Raw genomic sequence first — 27,961 nt, 5'->3', positions numbered from 1 at the left:
ACCCTATCAAGCAGAGATTGTTAGAAAGTTTTTTGTTGTCACCGCTGACTATTTTGGTTTACTTCTACTTCCCCTTGCTTTCTGAGACTCTGCAGGAAGTGTGTTGAGGGAAACACACTGTGACTTCTCCAAATCCCGGTAGGTATCATCCTACTGTCTCATCACAGATTGGAAGCTCTTTATCTGGCCTCATGTCTCATTAAGCCACTGGACTCTTCCCTGTCAGACTGATACAGTCTCTGCTGGAGCAGGGCAGGCAGGGTAATTTAGAACAGGGTATCAGAAAAGGAGCTGGTTCCTGACCATGTGGGCTTGCTGGGCCATCTACAGCACCGGGGATGCCCTAGCAGCCTGGTGAAGCTGGACGGAAGCCCAAGGGACTGATGAAAACAGAGCTTGGCACACAGTAGGCACTCAATGAACACTTGTTGAATAAGTGAATGAGATGATTCTACTTCTACAACACAAGTCATTTGAACAAAATGATACAACCTCCTTCTTTAAGAGTCTATTTAAAAAGCGACACTGTTCACGTGGCTCTGGTCTGCAGGAAAACATGGACTGAGCAATAGCATAAAAGCAGAAGTCAGAACAGACAAGCCAGCCTTCAGCTTTCTCTTACCACAGGTATAAAATGATCGGGCTTCAATACCCAAAGGAATACTCTGCGGTGGACTCACTTTGGGATAACAAAACTCTGGTTAAAAAGTTGTCTGGGTGGGGGCTTCCCTGGTGGCGCAGTGGTTGAGAGTCCGCCTGCCGATGCAGGGGACACGGGTTCGTGCCCCGGTCCAGGAAGATCCCACATGCCGCGGAGCGGCTGGGCCCGTGAGCCATGGCCGCTGGGCCTGCGCGTCCGGAGCCTGTGCTCCGCAACGGGAGAGGCCACAACAGTGAGAGGCCCGTGTACCGGGAAAAAAAAAAAAAAAAAAAGTTGTCTAGGGGGAATTCCCTGGCAGTCCAGTGGTTAGGACTCCGTGCTTTCAGTACCAAGGGCCCGAGTTGATTCCTGGTCGAGGAACTAAGATCCTGTGAGCCACGTGGCGAGGCCAAAAACGAAGTCGCCTGGGGGGGCTCAGATTTTAATTTTAGGAAAGAAATTTAAGTCCTACAAATCCTCACCGTATCAGAAGATCACATCAATATTCATCTAAGCGCAATAACTGACAAAGCTAAAGAGAAGTCATCTGGAGGTGATCTGCCTCTTCTACTGGCCACGCTACTGCACCCCTTTATTATACAGATCACTCCACAGACACCAAGAAGAGTAAATAGCAGCTTTTCACAGAATCCCTGAGCTTGAAAAGCCCTAAAGGTCAGCTGGTTCACTTAACTAGAACACAGCCAGAAACCCTACCTGTGAAACACAGAAATACATATAGAAGTAAGATCACACCCCTCTGTGCCACAGTATGTTTTTTAAGATGTGAAGTCAACATACCACCGATCTCCTAATCACAATATATTGTTTTCTGTTAATTTATTAAAAGGCACAGATATTATGGAGACATATCATTATTAGAACAGTATTTTAATACTAGTAGCATGACTGTACTGTGCGGGTATTTTAAATTAAGGAAGACATGATAGGAATTTCAATTAATACAGCTGCCTTTTTTGTCTGAATTTGAATGGAGGATTCTTAAAGTTAGTCTAGTCTTCCATTTAATACAGAATTCCTCTCTGTAGCATGTTTTTTTTCTAAAAGATCACATAATAAAAGATGAATGCAGCAACTTTAAATATTTACCTTTCTAAATTCCACAGGAGCTGCTGAATATGGATTACTATTATTGTTTCTTTTCTTTTTTTTTTTTTTTTTTTTGCGGTACATGGGCCTCTCACTGTTGTGGCCTCTCCCATTGTGGAGCACAGGCTCCGGACGCGCAGGCTCAGCAGCCATGGCTCACGGGCCCAGCCGCTCCGCGGCATGTGGGATCTTCCCGGACCGGGGCACGAACCCGTGTCCCCTGCATCGGCAGGCGGACTCTCAACCACTGCGCCACCAGGGAAGCCCCCTGTATTTCTTAAATAAACTTCTTCTAGATTTTGAACACACGGTTATGATATTTAACTATTATCTTTTTATTTTAAATCATTACCAATGACTCTACATAGAGATTTGTCACACTGAACTTTAATTCTGTTAGTATGATTCATAGTACGAAGCCTGTACTTAAAAATGTATTTCAGAATCAAGTTGTAATTCTTTTAGCTAAAATATAATAAGTACCTATGGCTAATACATACAAGAATATGTATACACACAGCATCTAAAATGTCTTAACCTCAGAACTAATTTGTCAAATCTTGTCACAGAGCACCTATGCACAACTGAAAGAACACCTCAGCGTGAGCTGCCAAATAAAATATGGTGGTAAAATAATCACAAAATCTAAAGTGACCATATTTTGGCAAGGAAAGAAGCTGGTGCAAACTCGATAAAAAACCCACAGCTTAACGGGATTTGGCATCAGCATCAGCACGATATGACATGAGAGGGGACTTTTGTTCTTAACAACAGTGCCACTCAGTGGCTGAACAATGGAGTGAACTGATAAACAGCATGAATGGAAGGTGGGCAAAAAGGAAAATGGAGTTTGGGAAGAGGCAATGATAGTACTGCAGGCAAAGAGATACTGCATTGCCATGGTAACTGTACCTGGGAGGTCAGTTAGGGTCTGGGCAGGAACAGAAACCTGAGCATCGCTTCCTGTAACTACATCGCCTGGATTTCATAAGAAAAAATAATTAGGTATCATAAAGAGGAAAAGGAAATCAACTTTTCTTTCATATTTAATGCTGGAATACTTTTACTTATCAACCTAATTACTAAAAGTACAGTGAAACAGAAAATACAACACAATCTTAGAAAAATATAAAATATTTTTTAAAGCAACTGATTTTTAAAAAGTGTTTCCTAGAAAGCTTTTGTGCCTGTTTTTCTTAAGGAAAAAAACAAGTTTCTATTACTCTAAAGCACAGGAAACTTTAGCCATCAAAAGACTTGGCTGAGCAGATTTCATTATGCTACAAATAACAGCATGAATTTATATTTTCTTATTTTTTTTAAGAATTCTTTATCCAAAAGTAAGTTAAATGCCTTTATTAAGAAGTCAACATTCTTCTGAAATTGATTTCCTCCTGCAACAGACAAAATTTATTTTTAACTAAACTTGAAACCAATTTCTTCAGTGATAAGATAAAGACCTAAACAAGTTCTAATTTCATATTAAGTATTGAAAAGATTTCATAAGTTACCACATGCACTTATAAATGTCAACATGTAAAAATAAATCTGTGAACTGCATACCCTTTAAACTTGATATACTTATTATAGGCGAGATTTCATTTACAAATTGGACCTGCAGTAAATGCTTAAAATAAAGAAGTGTTCAAATTCAAAAAACAGAGGAAAAGGGGGGGAAAGGGAGTACATTTAAAAAATGCAGGAAAGAAAGGAAAAGGAAGTACTGAGAAGCATTCGAGGTACACGACCACTGAGAAGGAAGATTTTTTTGGTTCTTTGATTTCCTTCCTGGATGACAAAGTTCAATATGAAGCACAGTTGCTGTTGACAGAATCATCCCCTGGATAGATCAGCATCTGAAGCCCCATGCTATTTTGAGATTAATGAGCTGAAAAACAAGCCTTCTTAAAAGGCACCATATTTTCTATGTATGATAATGTATGATTAACAGATTTGCTTTCCCTGTAGCTTTTACACAATAGTAAAAAAAAAAAAAAATCAATTTTTGAATTATATAACAACCCTCAGTGCCTTGACCACTTGCTACCATTATGATTTACAGCACAGCCAGCTCATCTGGAAATTATTGGGTTGTAATTAGACCATTCCTATCAATTAACGGTACATGCATTTATATTCTCCTATAGCTGAAATAAAATCTATAAATAGGTACATATGCCAAACAAGTGATAAACAACTTTTAGTGGAACTTCTCAGGTCCTGAATTTTCATAATATAGTTAACTCTCTATTCACTGGTGAATGGTGTGCCTCATTTTCTGTACATCTGAAAATTTTCAATTCTATGCTTGCTACCCATTTCACTCTGCTGCTTCTGGATCACCTATTAATGTATATTTAGAGACTGAGACTAACTTTAATATTGGATGTCACCAGGAAAATGATGGAGGATCACCTGTACTCCCTCCCTCCTTCAGGACCCCGGCCCCAACAGAGATGGCAACAGCAGAAGGCATTTCAAGTGACTCATACATGAATGTTGGCTTCTCCGTAGAACTCTTCCCCTATACAAGCACAGGTAATCGGGATTTAACTAACCTATGAAAGCCATAAGGATATCCAGCTGCATAAACAACCACTTTTCAAAACAACTTTAAAATTTTCCAGCAGAGTACACTAAAAAGGCACCAAGTAGATGACTCTGTTCTGAGATAGTCAGAAGTCCTATTCCAACACATGCCTTCTGAAAGGGTAAACACTGTGCTCACTCATTCCTGGGCCAGGTGACACACCTGCAGATTTGTCAGTGTCACAGCACAGCAGGACACTTGTGGGAAACACCAGCGTAAACAACCGATGTTGGTATCTTTTTTTTTTTTTTACATCTTTATTGGAGTATAATTGCTTTACAATGGTGTGTTAGTTTCTGCTTTATAACAAAGTGAATCAGTTATGCATACACATATGCTCCCATATCTCTTCCCTCTTGCGTCTCCCTCCCTCCCACCCTCCCTATCCCACCCCTCTAGGTGGTCACAAAGCACAGAGCTGATCTCCCTGTGCCATGCGGCTGCTTCCCACTAGCTATCTATTTTACGTTTGGTAGTGTATATATGTCCATGCATGTTGGTATCTTTTACCAAAGGAACCGCAGATTTTTGGAGCTGGGAGGCTCCCCAGGGATCAGTCCAAACCTCTTATTTCCGGATGAGGAAAAGGGTCTGAAAGCTTCAGGATTCTGCCCGTGGTTCACTGGAGAGTGAATGAAGGAAGGGGATCAACCTACCCTCGCTTCTACTGGTATAAAACTTTCTCCTTCCTTTTACTCCATTTTATTCAAAACTTCATGCAGGGAGGGGCATTAGCAGGACGATATACCTTTAATATGAAGGTAGACAAGCTTTTTGTAGGTTGACACGACAAGAACAAACCAGAAATAAAAAGGAGAGTTGCCAAACAAGACCACTTTTGTTCAGCGCAGGGATCAGTTACAAAATGCCCCAGTGATGCTCACGTTCCAAATACTTTGCTTAAGTGCTCTGTTGTTTCCTTGTAACTGGAGACTTAGTTTTCATCAATTGTTCCATCCTCATGCACTTCCTTTCTCACTTACTGTGATATTAATACTTGACATTTCCTTAGAGACACAACTTTATATTTCTATAGTCATTTGGCTTGGTTCCTCAGAAAATTTAACGGCATTAAGAGATTCTCTGACTCATTTGCTGCCATCAGTTAGAACTACTACTGACTACAGCTTGTTATCAAAGCAATATTGAAATCGTATTTGTTTAGAACAGTAAGACAGTACAATTAAGAAATATACAATAACATTCATTTCCATCCTGGAAGTGGGCATGTCTCCTGGCATTAAAATACATTTACAATATGTTAATGATCTGAAGTCTCCTATTTTTTAAAACATGTGTGATAGCTCGACATTAAAAAGAGAAAAACGTAATTTTAAAAGAGATATTCGTATGTAAGGTAAATGGAATATTCTAATAGAAATTTAAATACTAAATATATAAAGTCTAATACTTCATATAGGCAATGATAGATAATATGATGAAACTAACAACACACACTTATTATTGAACACACACTTATTATTATTGAATAACTCATTATTTTCTATCATTGGAGAAGAGTCCATTTAACTTAAGTTCTGACCAGTTTAAATGCCAATAATTTAATTTTAAAAATAATTTTGGATGCAATCTTCTTAAACAGAGTATATGGAACATGGTTTAAGGTCTTCTTACTGATTCAGTATTACTATTGTTATTGTCAACACCTGTTACTGAACTTGGCTATGATCCAGGGACACCTTTAAGACACAGATGAGGCAGGGGTCAGGAGGGTATTTGCTCTGACACTAACTGGCCACAGACACTATGCTTTGTGAGGCCTTAGGATTGATTTTTGTAGATTTTCTGCCATCGTGTTACTATTTCTTGTTTCCGTAGTATAGACAGCAGAGTCCCATCACTAAAAATAAATGTGGCTGTTTCTAATCGGCTATGAGTAGGGGTACTTAATTCATATGTCTTTGGAAAGAAGTAGAAAATAAGAGAAAAAGGTTATGAGTAAGAACCTGAAGGGCTCCCTTATGAACAAATCACCGGAGGCAGGTGAAGCGCTGGAAAGGCCCTGAAATGGAAAGGAGCGTACCTGAGTCCCAGCAGCAGGAGAGCCGCTGACGGCACTCCCAGCAGCAGTGCACACTCGTCAACTGAGTGATCCGGCTCTCACGTTCTCTGGTTCTCTCAGTGCAGGGACTCAGACACTAACTCTGCTGCCTGAGATATTCTGTTTGGCCTCTTCCCCGCTTTGGGCTCTAGTTTGAATTCCTTGGAGGTAAAGCAGGTGGAACAGGGACTGCAAGCCTGGTGACCCGCTTCCTCCAAACCAACTGCACGGACAAATGCTGTGACTAGCAGAGCCCAGGGTACCAGACCTTCCCATCTCAGATGCTCTTCTAGCCAGAAGCATCACTATACAAAGCTAGCAGGGATCTCGGTCAACCGACGTCAAGTTCCATGCTGTGATGGTTCACGCCATACTCTGTGGGCATCACCAGGACGCAAATGCAAGTATACTAAGGTACAGACGTTAAAACAAGTACTTTAACAAATTACCTCATAAAACGTTCTTAAGAACAATATAGTATCTGATATTGCCACTTAAAAAGGACCTACTATAACAGATTTTAAAAAATTAAGTCTTGCACTAATTTCTCTTTCTAGGACGGGGATTCCTCACAGGCAGGTGAGGAAATCCCAGGCTACCCTGGGAGTGTTTCCTCTAGATTAACCAGCATCTCCCCTTACCTTTGTTCAGCTGCACTGGCATGCTTTCCGATTTCATCAGCCTCTGCTGCTGCTGCAGAGGATGCGTGGGGGCCTCTGCCAGGGTCCTGGTGGGAACCACAGCCGGGGAGGAGGCACCGCCACTGCCTCCCGGTACTGGGCTATCCGCACCGCCCGGGGCCGTTGCCGGAGAAATCAACTTTCTTCCAAAGTTCATCAGGCTGGTAGAGACTTTATTGATATTCAGGGGAGCACCTTTGGCACTAGTCCTGTAAAAAAACAAATTAGGTGGAGAGACATTGTTTAAATTAGAGGACAACTCTATTTCACATGCTCTGTTGATATAAAAACATACCTCACCTGCTTTGGAAAAGGTCTAGATCAGCTACACGAAGTGAGGCGTGATAATTTCAAAGTGACCACAGGATAAGAAAACAACAAGATTCTTAAAGACGTGGCTTATGGAATATAGTCTTTTTACTTTCCATTCATTCATTCATTCATTCAACAAACAGGGCCCATTATAGCCAACACTGCAACTGTCCAAAACAGACATAGTTTCCCTCCTGGAGATTCTAGAAAATACATTCATCACATAATCACATAAACAGATGTATGACTAAAACCTGTGATGAGGACTCTGAAGGAGAGGTACAGGGCTGGGCGAGTCTGGGGTAACCCACAGAAGGGGGCACCTGGGAAGCCAGGCTGAGAATAGATTTCCCACAAACTCTGGCCTGTGGGAACAAGGCCATATTTAATCTGACTTTGAAAAATAAATGTGTCTGAGAGCCATGAAGTCAGTTCATAGAAGTACATCAAGGGCTCTGGTCCACGAGAATTGGGTCCACCCTCACCCCACACTACCGGCCCCGCGTTCCGTATCCTCCTTCCCCACGTCCCTGCTTTACTTTTCCTGATGGTGCTTTGCATCACCTGACATACTACATATTTTACTTATTTGGCTATGATCTGTCCACCTCCCCCAACCCCCACTGGAATAAATGTTTCATGGAGACAGGACTTCGGTCTCTCTGCCATGTTGCCAGTCGCCTAGAACATAACAGGTATTCTAGAAATATGTGTTAAAAGGCAGCTGCGTCTGCCTGTAGTCTAAGCCTTTACACCTATTCCCATGGAGGAAGTGTCCCTTGCTCCTGGCCACGGCCTGCCTCCCCACGTGCGGGGAGATGCCATCTGCTCTGACCTTTGGAGACGGTTGCTCCTGGATCTTGCTCTCCTGCATCACCATTTCCCCCTTTCTACCGTATCTTTCCCATGAGCACACAACCGTGGTGTGTGTGTGTGCACGCGCGCACGTGTCTCCCAACTTCTCCTTTGAACCCTCATTCCTTCCTGGTTACCATCCTACTTCTTTCCCTCCTCACAACACGTCTTTTCAGAAGTGTCTTAATGTGCTACTTGTGCTTCTCCAGTCCTGGCCCACTAAGGTCTGGCTGTGGCCTCCTTGCCATCGCTCTGAAACCACCCCTGGAGGTCACCAATGACTCCGCAGGGCAAAGGTCCACCCTTACTTCGTGCCACGTCTCAGCAGCAGCCAACTGCCCTCCACTCCCCGCTCCCTCTCAGACAGGTCCTCTCTCGGACACCAGGGTTTGCCAGCACCTGTGCTCTGTCTGGCAGATAGAGGACACCAAGTCAACATTGGCTAAAATGAATGATTACTTCCCAAATGATTCATCATCTTGAAGTATCTCAGGGCTATTACGTGAAAGACCAGTTATGATCATAAATTATTTTAGTTGTAGGAGGCTGACCATGTCAATATCAAAGTTTGCATTTTTACTGCCCAATCATTAATAGAAGCTTGTTTTCTCACATTTAGCTTCTTTTTCATAAAAGTAGGAAACTGAAAATCAAGTTTGAGGGATCCACTTGTTATGATTTTAGTTACCTTGAATATTGCCATCATTTCGTCCTCTCAGATCTACCTGGCAGCACTTACACGGTAATTCGCCTACTTTTTATATGACAGCTGTAACCTTGCCGTTGCTAGATAGGGCGCTAGAACAGAACTGATCCAGAGTTCTGTAATAAAAAGCAAAGAACACTATGCTTGTTCCTTCCATAAAGTCTTTAACGGTCCTAGCTAATATTATGGGCTAGGTATGGGAAACTTATATTGCTTCAGAGATTGGACAAATCAAATTTAAAACCTGGAATTTGCTTTATAAAAGAAACGAGCTATTCATTTATAATGCATGAAATGTGAAAAAAAAATCCTTTTTCAAATGGTTCATTTTGCATCATTTCATCTTTAAAGAACAAAGCTATTTAATGTTCTTCGAAAAATTATTGAAAATAATGTTTCCTAATGGAGATGAGGATATATAGTGATGATGCACCACTTATTTCCAATTATTTATTTATTTATTTATTTATTTTTTTGCGGTACGCGGGCCTCTCAGCGCTGTGGCCTCTCCCGTTGCGGAGCACAGTCTCCAGACGCGCAGGCTCAGCAGCCATGGCTCACGGGCCCAGCTGCTCCGCGGCATGTGGGATCTTCCCGGACCGGGGCATGAACCCGTGTCCCCTGCATCGGCAGGCGGACTCTCAACCACTGCGCCACCAGGGAAGCCCTATTTCCAATTTTTATATGCTTCCTAAGGAAGTAGAGACCTCTCAATGTATAGACACTACAGCTTGGCAACAGAGAAGGCGCTCAATACATGTTTATTGAGAAAAAGAATGAATGACAGGTAAAGAACTCATAAATTCTGGATTCAGAAGGCGTTCACCTCTGGCACTGCAGTGCACTCAGCAGCCTGCGTGCATCCCCCTTTCTCGCGAGTCATAGTGGAAAGAAGAGTTATTAGGATACTGAAGTTCCACTGCATTTTAGTTTCGCTTGTATGCAAGTCAAGATCCATAATTCACGGATATGAAGAAGTTATAATGTTGTTACCCTTTTTTTATAAACAAAAATGTACTAGTCAAATTCCCATATTGCCAGTTCTAAAATTCATATGTTGATAAAAGTACTAAGAAACTGCTAGAGCATTATCAAGAGACTATGGTTATGGCATCTTCATTACTACTACAAACCATGAAAAACACAGAGATCAAGCTCATGCCGAACCATTTTTCATCTGAATAGCTCTTAAAAGAGGATGAGCGCTGTTTTCCTTTTTTGAACGTTTTTTGTTTTCAACCAATTTCCCCCTCATCCACTACCCATGCTTCCAGAAGAATGAGAAGAATTTTGAAAACAACTATTGAAGGTGACTATTTTCAGGTAGAAACAATTATAACCCATGTACTTCTAGAGCAGGCATGCTAAGCATGCTGCCCGCTGTTTGTGTTTCAGGCATGACAACTTTTATGACAAAGTTAGCTAAGAGAGATCTTAAATATTAGCAGCAGCGGTCTTCGCAAGACATACTAAACATTCTGCAACAATTATTATTGGCTGTCAAGTCACGTGTGCTAAATTCATGAAAATTAATGCAGTTGTCAAGAGATCTGATGGACAGTGAGGACCGGACTGGATTGGATTAAAGATGGCGGCAATGGGGCTTCCCTGGTGGCGCAGTGGTTGGGAGTCCGCCTGCCGATGCAGGGGACGCGGGTTCGTGCCCCGGTCCGGGAAGATCCCACATGCCGCGGAGCGGCTGGGCCCGTAAGCCATGGCCGCTGAGCCTGCGCGTCCGGAGCCTGTGCTCCGCAATGGGAGAGGCCACAACAGTGAGAGAGGTCCGCGTACCACAAAAAAACACAAAAAACAAAACAAAACAAAACAAAAAAAGATGGCGGCAATGTGTAAATAGTGTTAAAAGAAATGCTAAGAGGGCTTTGGAGTTAACAAGACACTGAACAGCAAATCTAATGAGCAACTGGCTCTGTGTAATCAAAGTTTTTTGTTACTGTCGTCTACACTACATACTATTATTAAAAACAGTATCACCTAGGAGGGATTGTTTGGAAATTGTGCCAAGAACTTTCTTTTAGCACAGCCTCTTCAGTGGGTTAAATCAGCAGCAACAGAGGCATCTTCCTGAAGATCCATGAATCCTTCGAAATACCTGTACCAGAACCCAACCTGGCTTCACTGTTGGGCCCTTTTTGTACAGTTTCTGAAATTCTGAAAGTGGGTGACTCTTGCTGCCTCTTCTACCCTCTTCCTACCAACTTGATCTCTTGCAGCCTGGCTTTCTAACTCACACTCTGTTTACTGAAAGAGTTTCTAGGGTCTCCAATGCCTTCTTAATTCCCAGGATCATGAGCTGCTCTCATTCAGCTTCTAAAACCTTTCTAAAACTTAAAAAAAAAAAAAGTATTGCCTCTGTAAAAACTCTCCACAACCTTCTTTCCTTTCCTGGTATCCAAATCTTTTCACCACCCTGATTTATTTCCTTCTTACCTACAGATTTCTTTCAAGTCTGATATTAAGTATCTAATATTTGTTTATTTCACTCCTCTTGCAATAAAATGTTGTTAAATGCTTGTTTATATTTTTGTCAAATAATGAGTTTTCAACTCATTTTTAATTATTTTATCTATATTCCCAAAGGTTGAATGCTTGGTTCATTCATTCATTCACTTACTCATTTTCTCTTTTTCCCAATATAAGTATTTAAAGCTGCACATTTGCATCTGATTAAAGCAATAGCATTGGGACTTCCCCGATGGTATAGTGGTTAAGACTCCTCGCTCCCTATGCAGGGGGCCCCTGCACGATCCCACATGCATGCCGCAACTAAGGGTTCGCATGCCACAACTAAGGAGCCGGTGAGCCACAAATAAGGAGCCTGTGAGCTGCAACTAAGGAGCCCGCCTGCCACAACTAAGACCGAGCACAACCAAGTAAATAAAATAAATAAATATTTAAAAAATTAAAGCAGTTGCATCAAAGATTTTCCCTCACATTTTCAAATAGTCTGTTGATCCAATTGTTATTTAGATACATTTAAAATTTTAGACAGTTGGGTTTGTCTTAAGTATATTACTCATTTTGTTTTATTAAATAAAAATAGAAATATCAGCGAATGGAAGTAGGGAAATATTCTGATTTTTCAAAAGGAGTGTGGAAACCAAACTGTAAAATAGACTGGTTTATACAAATATTTTTACTAATTACTTGGAAATGGCTGTGTTTATTACAAGTAGCCAGTCTGGTTCACTAAAAACAAGTCATTCTAAGACAACTTTATTTCTTATCTGAAGAGCTGACCTCTGTTGGATTTTATCAAGGTGCAGTGGATATAATGGAGGATGATACACACTTAGTTACAGCTGAACAACTGTACCTCACGTGTACCGCTGAATGTTCTAGCTCCCCTTTGGTGACGTGTGTCTCAGACTTGGTTCACAGACCTCCTCACCAGTCCTTTTTTTTAAAGGTCATAATCTTCTGTCACTGAATTGCGTAACTTGGAAGAGTTATTTAGCCTGTTGTCTGGACCTTAGTTTCCTTATCTTTAAACCATGGGGGCTGAGTTATATGATATTTTGTGTCCCTTTGAGATAGAAGATCCTATAGTTTTAAGACTTGAAGAAAGAGAACATGGGCTTATAAATTTTAGACCAAAAGCTGCAGAGGTACCCAATACATCAGATAAAATAATCAAAATTTAAAACACTCTCAAGAGGGTAGCATGAGAAATAAATGAAACACATAACATTTAATGAAGATAAATAAAAGCTTATACACTTAGGTTAAAACTTTTGACAACTGCTCATTACAGATAGAATAGGGAGGCATGGATTAACATGAGTTCATATTGAAAAACAAAAAGTCAAGCTCCCAAAAATGAATGTTTTGGTCTGGTCTACAAGGCTAATCTGAGCCCATAATGATGTTGCAGGAGAAAACTAAGATTCTTGGGGTACATTAATTCTAGATGAGTGAACTTCTGGGCTTCCAGGCAAGCGTGTAAAATGCTTGGAAGTCTTTACACTGTCCTAACAACAAGTAAAAAGCTGAACAAACTGAAAAAAAAAATCAACATTTTTTTCTTAGATCCATAAGAGAAGTGAGGTCAAAGGGCAAACTGCTGTCACCCAGATTGGAGAGAGTGACGGGTGAATACAGAGGATCACGACCTACCAGAGCAGAAACCCACAAGAACTAGTGCTGGGGTAGGGAAATTGGAACTGTGGCTGAATTGCTAGAAGCTCAGTGTGGACAAACTTGAGAGTTAAAATCTCCCAGGGGACCCAGTCAGGAGGGTGGAGGGGCAGCCCAAACTTCAGCGAGTTTTACCTCCTGGAGCTCTACCAGGTTCTCATGGTAAATATGGGAGAAAAATTGTGCTTCTGGCAGGGGTAGAGGAAAAGGAACCATTTGAAATACACCAGAGCATCTTGTTCTTCTTAAATGGTCTGCCCTCAGGAGAAATATTTAACCAGAGTCCAACCTACAGGGATTTTCGCCGAGCCTAACTGACCTGGGAGAAGGCAAGTACCCAACCCCAGCCCCCACTAGCCGTCCTGTTCCACCTGATGTTGGTGGGGGCTGCAGCTGAGAGGCATGTGTCAAGTTCACAGTCTGGAAGCCCAGGCTCACTAAAAGATTGAGACCTAATCATAGGACCATAGAATGCTTCCTTTCCTCCACACCTTATCACCACATTACTAAAGGCCTATTTCTGGAGTTCCTTTTACCCAGTACAACATGTCCAACTATTAAAAAAAAAAATTAAAAGATATATTAAAACAGCAAAAAGCATACTTTGAAGAGAGAGAGTGACCAAGCTTCAGAACCAGACTCAGATACATCAGAGATGTTGGAATTATCAGACTGGAAATTTTAAATCACTATGATTAAAATGCTAAAGACTCTTAAGGAATAAAGTATACAGCATGCAAGAACAGATAGGAAATATAAGCAGAGGGGAGGAAATTCTAAGAAAAAAAAAAAGAAATGACAGAGATCAAAAATACTGTAACATAAACAAAGTATGTCTTTGATGGGCTTATTATTGATGGACATGGCTAAGGAAAGAATCTCTGAGGTTGAGGATATTTCAATAGAAACTCCCCAAGCAAACAGAAAAGACAGAAAAAGCAGAGCAGAATATCCAAAAATTGTGGGACAACCCTAAAAGATGTAACATTCAAATAATGGGAACACCAGAAGAAGAAAGAGAGAAAAGAACAGAAGAAATATTTGAAACAATGACTGAGAATTTCCCCCAAATTAATGTCAGTCAACAAACCAAAGATCCAGGAAGTTCAGAGAACACCAGGCAAGAAAAATGCCAAAAAATAACTATGTTTAGTTATATCATTTTTAAACTATGGAAAATCACAGGAAAAAAAAATCCTGAAATAAGCCCGAGGAAAAAAAACAGCTTACCTATAGAGGAGCAAAAATAAGAACAACATTCTAATTATCCTCAGAAACCACGTATGCAAGAAGAGAGTGCAGTGAATATGTAAAGTGTTGAGAGAAAAAACCACCAACCTAGAATTCTGTACCCTGTGCAATTATCCCTCAAAAGCAAATATGGTATCTATATATAGTAAGTATATATTAACCTCTTATAGGAAACACGTTTTCCTTTAATAGTAAATATGATATGTGGCTAGAAATACTAGCTGACTGTCTACACTGCAGGAGGTAACTAACTGTACAATCATGGCAGACTGTTTTGGTGATGCATTAATTTCTGGCAGAACTGAACTTTGTGTCTATAAAATGGAGTGGTACAGTAGGGAGGTATGAAAATTACGATGGAGGAGAAATGGCTAAAAAAGCAGGGGAGCAAGTCCTCCAGTACTGTGAGAGCTGCCATGAGGGAAAGCAGCACTTCTTCGCGTGGCTTTTAAAAAATAAGTTTACAAAAGTTACAGACAGTAACAGAAGACAGTTAAAAGGCTATGACACAGGAAATCCTTTCTAGTGATTTCACAGGCTCAATTTAAAATAGTAAGAGCTCCGTTTCTGGAACTGTGTAAGTAGAGATTAGAAAAACATTTTCAGACACACAGGCTCCCTGGCCCTGGCATGGGTGGGAGGCAGGGTTCAGTGAAAGCCCCTTCTGACTCTGACAGCTTGTGATCAGCTGAGCCAAATGGCTTCTACCATCACATTCACCATCTTGCTAAGATTACAGGACCAAAAAGAGGCCTGAATGATAGTGTGGGCCCTTGAGGGATGCTGACCAAACCCATCTCAAACTCAGGGGCCTACCTGTCTGCCCTGCCTCCTTATTTCCACCCTCAGTTTCTATTCTGTTCTTTTCACCTCTCCTTCCTCCTCTACGTTCATCTTCCCTCTGAGGCCTTTTTTCTCTATTCTTTTCCTTCTCCTTCCATCAAAATCTCCTTTTCTTTCTATCATATTCTCACCTCATCCTACCTATACTTTTTTCCATCATAAAAACATATAACTTACTTTAAAATTATCTTCTTAAGTACAAGGAGTAGCTGGAAAAAGTAAATATAAATATGAGACTTTGGTTTTTGGATAGAAAAAATATTCTCTTTGCATCTCTGTAATTTTCTAGTCTGTCATTATTGATGTACCCTGAATGGATTATGATTCATATTTACCTCTTTCAGAATGCTTATTATATACATCCATCTTTTATTTGGAAATTTAAAACAGTTGCCATGGTTGCAAAATAATACTTTTCCAAATGATTCTAACATTTGAGCTAACGTTCATCATGTACTTCTACTCACAAATTCTCTAAGCTGAAGGTCTCAATTCTATAAAATGAATTGGTTTCCAACTTTCTTAATTCTTTACCTTTAAGGTTGAGTGTATCGAATTTGCTTCAATGAAAGACATCTATATGTAATTCTAATTTGTTTGCCATATTGTGAGGTTTCTATTATCTTAGAAAATGAACTCTCTCCATATCTCAAGAAACTCAAGATTTTATAGGCCTTTATAAAAACTATGTGATAAAAGTTAGCTTGCTATTACTTATTCCTTAGGAATCTGCCTTTCAAGTGAAACATGTTTCCTTTCATCTAGGAAGACCATGGTTATTTTGCGTGTGGCATGTAAATCTTTGTGACTGTTATGTGAAGCAAAAGGAGTGCTTGTTAGGGATAGAAAAGCTAGCCCTCATGAGAGGGTGGATATAAGCTAGACTGTAGGGCTCACCTAATTGGGTCTGAACACAATTTGTAATATTTGTTTAATATAACAAATAATTAGCAATTACACATTAATCGTGGTTGTATAAAATCATGAGATAAACTCCCCAAGACATATCTCTAGGAATAAATTTTGAGGTTTCTACTTCTAGAGTGGTGGTTTTCAACTAATTTATTTTCTGACCCAGTATCTGAGAGGGATACAAATCTCTCCCGTTAACCGTGGCTCATGGGAGTCTCTGGCCTAGGGAAATACATCAGAATGGAAGAGGATAAAGTTCTGAGATGCCCACCTGGTGGGGAGTTTTGCCCTCTTCACCTCTCTACCTTCACTTTGAGAATCACTATATATCTTCACAATTGAAAAAAAAATCACAAGCAGCTGTACTTAACATGTATCAAGAATCAACTGTTAAGGGTTTTAAGGAAGGAGGTATGGGAGCCAATAAAGATAAAGAAAGTGTGAGTGCACATAAAAGTCCAAGGAAACAGTCACATTAAAAAAAGTACAGCCATGGAAGGGAACAGGTTAGATGCAGAAAAAAAGAGGAATTTATTTTCTCTCAATTGAAAAAAAAAATATACAAGACTTCTGCACTAAAAACTATACAACACTACTGAGGGAATGTGAAGAAGACTAATTGAATGAAGAGATAGTCCATGTTCATGGATTAGATAATTCAATAATATTAAGGTATCAGTTCTTTCCAAATTGATCTATAGATTCAGTGTAATTCCAACCAAAATCCCAATAATTTTTATAGAAGTTGACATGTAGATTCTAAAATTTATAAGGAAATGCAAAGAACCCAGAATAGCCAAAATAATAAAAAAAAGAATAAAGTTGGAGGATTCAGGCTATTTAAAATCAAGACTTGCTATAAAGCTACATAATTCAGTTAGTGTGGTACTAGAGAAAGGATAGAAGGTCCAGAAATTGGCTTATATCTATATAGTCAATTGATTTTCAACCAAGGATCCAATTTAATTCAATGGGGAAAGGAAAGACTTTTAAACAAGTGGTACTGAACTGCTGGATACCTTTATGGAAAAAGATGGACTTTAATTTTTACCTCACTCCACACACAGACATTAACTTGACGTGGACCACAGATTTAATACAAATGTTAGAACCACAGAGCTTTTAGAAGAATACAGAATACCTTTGAGACTGTACAGTAAAGGGCTAACTCAGCGGGCCTGGACTGTCCCAATCCTGCACATTCCAACATTGTTTAGGACTGGACCTCGAGGGACAACTGGGAGATAACCTCCTCTAGCCCTTGGAATATCCAACCTGATAAAAGTGTCTTTGTAGACCTGGGGCCTTGAGCCACACCAAAGTTTATGCTAACAATCAGATTTATGGCAAAAGTCTGTTTTTGTTCAACCTGGGCCCCTGCCACACTATATCAGTCTGACCTCTGGAGGGAACTGGAGATGGAGTAGCTAATGTTAGTCACATGGTTGCTTCATGACTACATGACTGACCTCTAATAACAAACCTTGGGGTCATCAAGTCCTGGGTGAGCTTCCCTGGTTGGCAACACTTTACATGTGTTGCCCTACATGGTTCCCAGGAGATTTAAGCAGTCCACTGGGAGCGGACACCTGGAAAGTTGTACCTGGTTTCTCTTAAGACTCTGAGTGAAAAATGTTGCCTGCCATATCAGTAAGTAGAGGATGCTGCAGCCATCAAGCCATCACATTGTAGCCTCCCCAATGGTGAGCCCTGAGGGAACTCAGGATGGAAACAGGATGCCCACCATCTAGCAGTCAACTGCTGCAGCCACCCTGACGGTGCACCCTGAGGAGACCCTGGATGAGAAAGCACAGGATGCTGGCCCCAGGTAGCTGAGGTGCATATCAAAGCAATGATTTCAGTGAGCCCAGACTCTTGCGTCTTCCCATACACAGAAAAGCGCTCCATTCTTTAACGTGAGATGTCTGGTTTTCTTTAATTAACAGTAAACTTTTGATGTTCCGACTACCTGGTATTTGCTGCAAAAACTACTGTATATCCTGGCTCCCCCCTTGCCTCTTCAGAGCAGTCCCTCAGAGTGATCTGAGAGTCCTGTCTCCCTGGCTTGAAGACCTCAGAAAGTCCGCCGAATAAAACATAACCCTCAGCTTCTAGGTTGTGCATTTTTTCAGTCTACAACACCAACCTTTTTCCCTTCCTGATTTTAATCTATTATCTTTTGCCACAGTATACTATAAACATGAGTCTATCAGCTTTTCTGAGTTCTGTGAGTCCTTCTAGTGAAACTTCGAAGCCAAGCGTGGTCTTAAGGACCCTCAACAATGGAAACTAAGGTGAGTCTTAGATAGGAGATTTCTTCAATAGGAAAATAAAATGCACTAGCCACAGAAGAAAAAAACTGGTAAAAGAAACTTCACTGAAATAATAATTTTCTGCTCATCAAAAGATATCACTAAGAAAATGAACAGGCAAGCCACACACTGGGAGAGGATAATATTTGCAGTACATTTATCTGACAAAGACTTCCATCCAGAATATATAAAGTATTCTTACAAATCAAGAATAAAAAGACAAACAACCCATTAAACACAGGCAAACAACCTGGACAGTTCACAAAAGAAGATATACAAATCACCAATATTCTATGAAAAGATGCCCAGGAAAATGCAAATTAAAACACAATGAGATAGCATTTTCACACCAACTAGAATAGGTAAAATCAGAAAGACTGACAGTAGCGAATGCTGGCAAAGATGAAGAGCAGTTAGAACCCCCATATATTCCTGATGAGAGTGGAAAAAGGTATAATTACTTTGTAAAACAGTTTGTAGTTTCTTATAAAGTTAAACATAGATCTATCCATTAGGACAATTTAATTTCTAAGTGTTTACCCAAGGGAAAGATAAACACCACAACCAAAAACAACAAACAAAAACATCAAAACACCTGTACAAGAATGCTCTTAGCAGTCTTGTTCATAACACCCCAAATCTGGAAATAACCCAGTATTTATCAACAAGAGAATAGATAAACAACTTGTGATACATTGTATAGTGGAATACAACTCAACAATCTAAAGGAAGAAACTGCTGATACATGCAACAACACGCATGAATTGCAAAAACATTATTCTGAATGAAGAAAGCTAGACAAAAATGAGTGCATACTGTGTGGCTCTATTTATGGGAAGCTCAAGAAAAGGCAAAACTAATATAAGGTAATAGAAATCAGACAGTGGTTGCCTTGGGATGAAGGGTTGGAACTGACCGTAAAGGGACACCAGGGAATTCTCGGGTGAAAGAAATGTTCATTCCAGATATATTGTTTTAGATGGCGCTTACAGGGGTATACACAGCTGTCAAAACTCATCAGACTGAACACTTAAGATGTGTTTTGTGTACAAATTACACTTAAATTTTTTAAAACAGGAGAAAGAGTTATTTACTCTGCCCTAAACAGGAGATAGTTTTACCAATTTACCTAAATTGGTTAGGAATTAACAACTCTTTTTTTTTTTTTTTTTTTTTTTTTTTTTTGCCGTACACGGGCCTCCCACTGCTGTGGCCTCTCCCGTCGTGGAGCACAGGCTCCAGACGCGCAGGCTCAGGGGCCATGGCTCACAGGCCCAGCCGCTCCGCGGCACGTGGGATCTTCCCGGACCAGGGCACGAACCCGCGTCCCCTGCATCGGCAGGCAGACGCTCAACCACTGCGCCACCAGGGAAGCCCTAACAACTCTCTTTGATACAAGAGAAAGAGCATTTCAGACATAGAATTGTTTATAGCATAAACTCTTATTTGAGCACAAAAATATCACAAAATTACATTTATATAGAAATCAGTGTCCTTTAGAATTCTGATTAGCCAATTAACTACTAAGGGACTATAACAATGGACTTCTTGGCTTCATGACTTGGGAAATATCATTAGCATATTATTTCTTTACCATATTTTAGCAATAAAATACTTCTGAGTAAATACAATAAAGCCTAATTTAAAAATCTTGTGGACCATATAAAATGGAAATTGGCCAGAAGAATTTTATAATGCCTTTTAGGTATTCAAAACAGTATTTATTTATTCAGTCATTAAACTAAATACTCACTGAACACTAGAAACAGTGCCAGGTACTGTGCTAGGCCCTGGCAATATGAAGATTCTAGGATTCAGTCCCTGACATCCATATGGTTCCTCTATAAATGAGGCTAGAAAGCATTCAATCATTTCACCAGTATTTGAATGTGTTCTCTGTGCCGGGTACTGAGGAAACAGCAATGACAGAGGCAGATGTGGTCCCTGTTCTCACAAAGCTCAAATTCTAGCATAAGATGACAACTGGTAGAAGAATTCCTGAGCTTCCTGGGATCACGCACTTTCTAGGACATTCTTGTTAGGCCAGGTCCTGAGAAGAACGCTCCTAAGCTGGGGCAGATCCTGATCCCAAGGAGAGACTGAAAGTTATTGGCCATCAGGCATTCTTGGGGTAAAAATGGACTGGACGCCATCACTACTTCATCACTGGAGCCCAGCTGAGGAATGTGGAAAACATCTTTAAAGCCCAGCGAACACTCTTATTAGAATCATCTTTCCCTGGCTTCCTGCTGGATCCCATGCAGGGATCCTGACAAGGGGCCTTTTGTAGAGGTCTGCCAGAGGCCTGTACCTGCCAGAATTCTAATTCTGGAATCTTTCATTATTGGTATCAGTTAAGTTGTTCAAGCTCTGACACAAGGCAGAGGAAAGCTGGGAATATTAGCACAGAGAACGCTATTGCTGATCTGGTGAGTACGCAGATCAGGAACTGAGCTTGGTTTCTTCCATCTCTACCAAGGTCTCATTTAATCAAGCGAAATATCTAACTTTGGTGATGCGAAATTGCTTAAGCAAGTTAAAAGACCTATAGTTGTGGAGTCTGTAAAAAGGAACCACTAGGGGCTTCCCTGGTGGCGCAGTGGTTGAGAGTCCGCCTGCCGATGCAGGGGACACGGGTTCTTCGTGCCCCGGTCCGGGAAGATCCCACGTGCCGCGGAGCGGCTGGGCCAGTGAGCCGTGGCCGCTGAGCCTGCGCGTCCGGAGCCTGTGCTCCGCAAACGGGAGAGGCCACAGCAGTGAGAGGCCCGCATACCGCAAAAAAAAAAAAAAAAAAGGCACCACTAGATAAAGTGACACATGGCCTTGAGTCACTGCTGACAGCTCAGGCGTGATTATTTCATCACCTCTGCAGAGCAGATAAAAACTACACATTCTGAGAAATTGTGTTCTCTCATTTTCAAAACAGAAAACCCATGAATGTTCTGGAATAAAGAAGGTATGAGATTCTACTCTTACTATAAGAGGTTGCAGTATTTAAAAACTATTAAATTCTGTTCCATGACTTCTCAATTGGGCACTTCAGTGGTCATAGATTCCTGAGTAAATTAGATGGGTCTTTCTGAAGACCAGTCACAATTTAGATGTGCTTTTTCTAAAAAAAATATGTATAGCAGCAACTTATGGTTATTTAAGGACAAAATTGGAGCAGGATTTGAGTGTTAAATTATTGTTCTGAGCTCAAAAATTGAATGAATAACAAAATGTCAATTCCCATTTTTAAAGAGAAATTTGCAAGTAAGTAAAATCAGAGCACAGTGAATATTACCCACACACGTAATGGAAAATCTACCACTAAAATACCTAGGCACTTGCGTTTAAAGACTTAATTATAGCAATCCATGGTAAAGCAGAGAAGAGAAATCAGGCTTCTTGATTTCTAGAGATATTCTTATCTCAAAATCACATGTCATCTTTGCATCCTCATCCCTCATTTGGATAAGCAACACAAATAGAAGTCCATTGCCCTAGACGTAGCAAGTATTAGCTCCCTGCTTTCCAGGTGTCTGCCTGCCTCTTGTCTGTCCACTGCTAACTGATCCCTGCTCGGGGTTCCCCCATGAGGATATAAATTCCCTCTAGACCATCCCCACTACCTGTCTTGCTGCTCAATGACAGTCCCAATGCATTAACTCTTTAATAGCCTCTATACAGCTAAGAAAGTAGTTGCAAGGCTAATTATGGCTGAAGGGTCCAGCTTGGTAAAAGCATCAAATAGCTAAAGGGGGACTTTCCCAAGGATTTTGCAGCTACAATAGTTTCTGATCATGGATAAAGTAGTGGCAGGATAAACAAACCTCTGGGGAATAATGTGGTAGTTATAAGGGCTACATACAGAATTAGGAGTACTATTTGGCAAGATTACCAAGCTTGTCTCAACTTATACTCCCTGTATTGGTGACTAAGGATATCCGTTCACCTTCACTGGTGCTAGCTTGCCCATTTATTCATTCATTCATTCAAAACCACTTTATTGAGGTATAACAGACATACAACGGCTGTACCCATTTAAAGTGTACAACTTGATAAGTTTGGAGATAAGTACACATCTGTGAAACTATCACCACAATCTATGCCATAAACCTAACCATCACCCCCAGAAGTTTCCTCCCACCCTCTTTATCACTACTATTTTTATTTATTTTATTTTTTGTGATAAGAGCACTTAAGGTCTACTCGCTTAGCAAATTTTAAGTACACAATATAGGATTATTAACTATGGGCCTAGGCCGTACAGTAGATCGTGATGATTTACTCACCTCTGCCTCGTTTATTTTTAATTTGCTAATTTGAAAGGTGAAAAACAGTGCTTCATAGGTGTTTTAATTAATTATGCATTTCTTTGATTAATTATGAGTTTGAACAGCTTTTTAAATGTTTATTTGCTGTTTGCAATCCTTTCATTGAGTGCCTACTATATTCTAGGCACTATTTTAGGTGCTGAGGATAAGACAGTTAACAAGACAAACATGCAGAGTTTACATTTCAATGCAAGAAACAAACTATAAAAACAAACTGAAAAGCTAAAAAAAATTAAAAATACCATTTCAGCTATTAAAAAAAAAACCCCACAAAAACAATAACAAAGCAAATTAAAGGGACAGGGTAGAGTGGTCCATTATTTTAGACAGGGCAGTCAAAGAGAGGTTCTCTGAAGAGACGATATCTGAACACAGACTGAGCAGTAAGTGTGCCATGTGGATTCCTGGGGAAGAACCCAGACACGGGGAGAAACAAGCTCAAAGCTCCTGAAGTGGAAACTTGTTCGAGAGCTGGAGGGATGGTAAGCAGCCCGGTGTGGCTGGAGTCCAGTGAACAAGAGAGCAGGGTGGTGGGGTTGGAGAGACAGGATCATGTAGGGCCTGCCTTGCAGACCACTGAAAAGGCTTTGGATTGACCCCAAATGTTTTGGGAAGCCACGGAAGGGCTCTGAGCAGAAGAGTGATATGATTGGACTTGCATAGGGAGATGGGTTAGGAGACCGTGGGGGTGAGATGGGCAAGGCCACGTGACTTGGTGCCACCACTGCAGAGAGAGGTAAGTGGCTTAGTTCAGGATATAGTTTGAATAGGAGTTGCTGATGCACTTGACGTGTGATGTCAGAGAAAAAGAAGAGTTAAAGGCAATTCTAAGGCTTGATCAACTGGGTCATGACATTCATTGTGATGCAGAAACACTGGGGGAACAACAGGTGTGTGGAGGTGGAATCAAGAGTTTAGTTTGGAACATGTGAGTCTGGAGTTCAAGGGAAGAGGTCAGACTGAAGATATAAGTGAAGGACCCTTTAGTCATAAATGGAACGTAAAGCCATGAACCTGGGCTGAGATCCTCTGGGCAGAGAGGAGTATGTCAGGAGATGTGATGGCCCCTGAAACAGATCTTGTGTTTCTTACTGAACTGTGTACGTTTCTATACATTAATGATATTATAGTTTGTCAGTCATTTATACTACAAATATTTTCCCAATTTTCTGTTTCCTTTTTGATTCAGTTTATTTTATTTTTGACATCTACTTAAAAACAGTTGTGTAATAAAATCCACCAGTCCTTCCCTTTGTGATTTCTTCCATTACTTTTAAGGCTAAAAAGTCTAGTAACTAGAGGTCAGACAGACATTTGTGTTTTATTTCTATGTTTGCTTGTTTGAATGAACTTTGATTAACTCAGAGTTTATTCTGGTGTGTGTTAAGTTTATAAGTTGATACCTTTTCAAAAGATTTGTCAAGTTTCCCAGTACCATCTCTGAACTCTTTCTCTCCTCATTTGCTGGTCTGTGATGTCTTCACACACTACACTTTATTTGGTTCAGTTTCAATTTCAAGCTTTGAAATTGCAACAGTGATGATGAGAAATCTGCCTTGCATCCTTACAGTGTTACTTTGTGTAAGAATCTCAATGTGCTTACAAGGAAATATATAAAACAGAACCAACATTTTTGAGAAGAAAAATGCTGGGACAGAAAGCTAAATGGAAGAGAGATAAAACATCAAGGGGAAAAAGGAAAGGGTACAGTCTATTTCCTTTTTTGAAAAAAAAAAAAAGTAGATGTTGAAAAATGTAAAAATAGAATCATGTATACATACAACAAATACTGAGTAACCTCCCCACACCAGCCAGGATTGTCCAGGTGCCCTCAAGTAGTGAGTAAGACAAGGGACCTGCCTGCAGGGGGCTTGACTTTAGTGGGGAGGTTGGGGAGATAGATGATACATATGTCTATGACTTCTGTGAGTAAAGAATGCTATGAAAATAAGATGGGGGCAGTGGGGTAGAGAGTGACCAAGGGAGGTGAAGACAAAAGGGAGGTCAAGAGAGGCTTGTGTGAACATATGGATCGCTAACAGGCACATGAAAAGCTGCTCAGTATCACTAATCATTAGAGAAATGCAAATCACAACTACAATGAGGTTTCACCTCACACCAGTCAGAATGGCCATCATCAAAAAGTCTACAAACAATAAATGCTGGAGAGGCTGTGGATGAAAGGGAACCCTCTTGCAGTGTTGGTGGGAATGTGAATTGGTACAGCCACTATGGAGAACAGTATTGAGGTTCCTCAAAAAACTAAAAATAGAGCTACCATATGATTCTGCAATCCCACTCCTGGGCATATATCCAGACAAAACTATGATTCGAAAAGATACATGCACCCCTATGTTCATCGCAGCACGATTTACAATATCCAAGACATGGACATGGAAACAACCTAAATGTCCATTGACAGATGAATGGAAAAAGAAGATGTAAGTCAGAAATAGAAAGATAAATACCATATGATATCACTTATATATGGAATCTAAAATATGACACAAATGAACCTACCTACAAAACAGAAACAGACTGACAGACATAGAGAACAGACTTGTGGTTGCCAAGGTGGGGTGGGGAGGGGAGGGATGGAGTGGGAGTTTGGGATTAGCAGATGCAAACTATAATACAGAGAATGGATAAACAACAAGGTCTTACAGTATGGCACAGGGAACTATATTCAATATCCTGTGATAAACCATAATGGAAGAGAAATGTAGATACATGTATAACTGAATCACTTTGCTGTACAGCAGAAATTAACACAACATTGTAAATCAACTATATGTCAATAAAAAAAAAAACTGTGAGAGAGAGATAGGCTTGCCTTGTGTGAGATATTTGTGCTGAGCCATAAATCATGAAGCTGAAAAGGAATAGGGGAGGTGGGAGGAGAACAGGGAAGCACTATGGCCCCAGGCAAGCTCAGGCAAGAGGGAAGAGAAGGGCAGGGTGGAGGAGATGAGGTCACTAGGGGAGGGGCAAGGGAAGAAGACTGGATTATGGGAGGTATTAGGAAGCCTTTGGAGGTTCAAGTGGGAGTGTGATCTAATCTGCTGGAAACTGAGAGTTTACAGGCCGTCCTGTGAAAACTAACCTGGGGAAGGTGGTGGGCAGGGGGTGCAGGGTGGAGATTAGGGGAGAGAAGAAGGAGCTCCAGCTGGAAAGATCTTGTATGAAGAAAGTACCTAAAATATACTTTTTAAAAAACATATCAAAACTAAATACTTGACAGGGAGGAAATACAAGTGATTAGACTGTAAGATTCCTGAGGGCTAGGATTTTTTTCTGGTTTGTTCACTATCTCCAATGCCTAGAATACTGAAAGTCTGGCACTCAAGAAGAATTTGTTAAATTAAATGAACAAAGTGACTATAGGGAAAAACCTTTTATTTGTGAACCAAGAATCAGATGAAATGAACAAACAGAAAAGAGCTTCACAGAAGCCTCGTGGGCTACAGAACTGGTCTTATAATTACATAGCCCTTCAAAACATGAGACAGACTTCAATCAAGGATGGGTAATTTAAAAATAACGTTACACTAAGGGTTCAAAATGCAAGTTTAAATTTAGCTGCTTTCTTGTAAAATCCTCTCACCCCTCAGACGATGAGTTTCGATGTGTCAGGAATTATGTCTTTTTTTAAAACTCTCCGAGTAGGAGCAGAACACATCATGTACGTGTACTCCAGCCATGTATATTTAGGTTGTTGGAATTCTACTGAAGAAAAGCTAGCACAGAGGCAAAATGCTTAAGGAAGAAAATTCGGACAACTTGCAGCATTTATCATGACTAACATTTTAGTCTACCAGAGTAAATTTTGAAATTATGTTCTAATTTGAGATGGTTCTGGTTTGATGAGTTAACTCTTGAGACATCTGAGTATAGTATTATGAAAGAACAAAACTGTTCATCAACCCTTTATGCCAGTGTTAATTTCTTTTAAAAGTAGGATTTTAATGTTTTTTTTTATTCCTACAGTGGCCCTTAAATTTTCTATGTATGTAATCACAAATGCACACACAAGATGCATTTATAAGTTTATTGTGTAGTTCTAAAGACAGTTGGGAAACCCAGTTTTAATTTTGTTACTGAAATAATTTAAACATATATTACAGAACTGCTTCTTTTCAGTCAACAGCTAGGGTCTAGAAAGAGATTGCACAAGCAGGCATACTTTATTCAGGTTTCTTAGTGTTAGAAGAACAAAGTTGACAAACTTCAATCTGTAATAAGTACTCTTAAATTTATTTAATTTTTCACCTTACCACTGACATCAACATACATCCTTTGCTCATGCCTTAAAAAAAAACTCAGATAATTTATTTTACAAAGATTCATTACATGCATTAACCATTGCCATACTCAAATCTGGGAAATTATTTTCAGCAAACGTGTAACATTTCCTGACGATCTCCAAGAATATTTTAGTGACTTTCATCAGAGAAAGAGGACTTACCGGCTTTTATTCATGAGGTCTGCTCCTCGGGCTTTGTAATAATCTAAATTTGGATGGAACTGATAAGTCACTGGTCTTGGATTTCTCTATAGAAAAAAAAAAGCAGTAAATTAAAATGTATAAAGCTATTTAAATTATACATTAACACATAAAAGAATGAAACAATTGTTTTTATATTCTTTCAGAAAAAAATACGTATAATAATGAAGTTTAATAATTAATGTGCTTGGGTTTTTCTGTTTTTTTAATTTGGCTGCGCCTCATGGCTCGTGGGATCTTAATTCCCTGACCAGGAATTGAACCTGGGCCACAGCAGTCAAAGTGCAGAGACCTAACCACTGGACTGCCAGGGAACTCCCTGTTTTTTTTTTTGTTTGTTTGTTTTTATTGTTGAAGTTTTGCCTTAACTGATCTTAGTCTGATTAGACTGAAATTGTTTTAATACATTTTCTTTTTACCTGTTTCGTAGTTCACACAGATTTATTCCTTTCATTAGATTTCTTTTTGATAATTTTGATCATTTTCAATATGCCTTTCCAAAATACAATCAGACAAAATTACAACAAAACTGAAATATTGTATGAGATTAACCCCAGCATAATCTATGCCTAAGGCCTAGGAGACACAAAGTGTCAAGAAAGCTGCATTTGAAGAAGAGCAAAACTCAAGTTAGTTTTTGATAACCGAAGTGCTATATATGCCCACTAGATGGCACACCGAGTCTTTCTTCTCCTAAAATGAATGAGTTA

At 40.0% G+C, this 27,961-nt stretch overlaps 1 protein-coding gene across 1 annotated transcript in view; it reads right to left on the bottom strand.

Annotated features, from left to right (window-relative positions):
* The window catches only part of TBC1D5 (TBC1 domain family member 5), a 343,310-nt gene that overhangs the window by 64,515 nt on the left and 250,834 nt on the right, over positions 1-27,961 (bottom strand). The window contains exons 14-16 of the mRNA XM_065876432.1: positions 27,213-27,298; positions 7,044-7,291; positions 2,663-2,728 (exon numbers count right to left, since the gene is read on the bottom strand). Of these exons, the coding sequence (XP_065732504.1) occupies positions 2,663-2,728; positions 7,044-7,291; positions 27,213-27,298 (400 nt within the window). The remainder of the gene's footprint in view (positions 1-2,662; positions 2,729-7,043; positions 7,292-27,212; positions 27,299-27,961) is intronic.

The sequence above is a fragment of the Phocoena phocoena genome, chromosome 4 (genome assembly GCF_963924675.1).
Source record: "Phocoena phocoena chromosome 4, mPhoPho1.1, whole genome shotgun sequence".
Lineage (NCBI taxonomy): Eukaryota > Metazoa > Chordata > Mammalia > Artiodactyla > Phocoenidae > Phocoena > Phocoena phocoena.
Note: the sequence above shows the minus strand (reverse complement) of the source record. Positions and strands in the feature narration are given on the sequence as shown.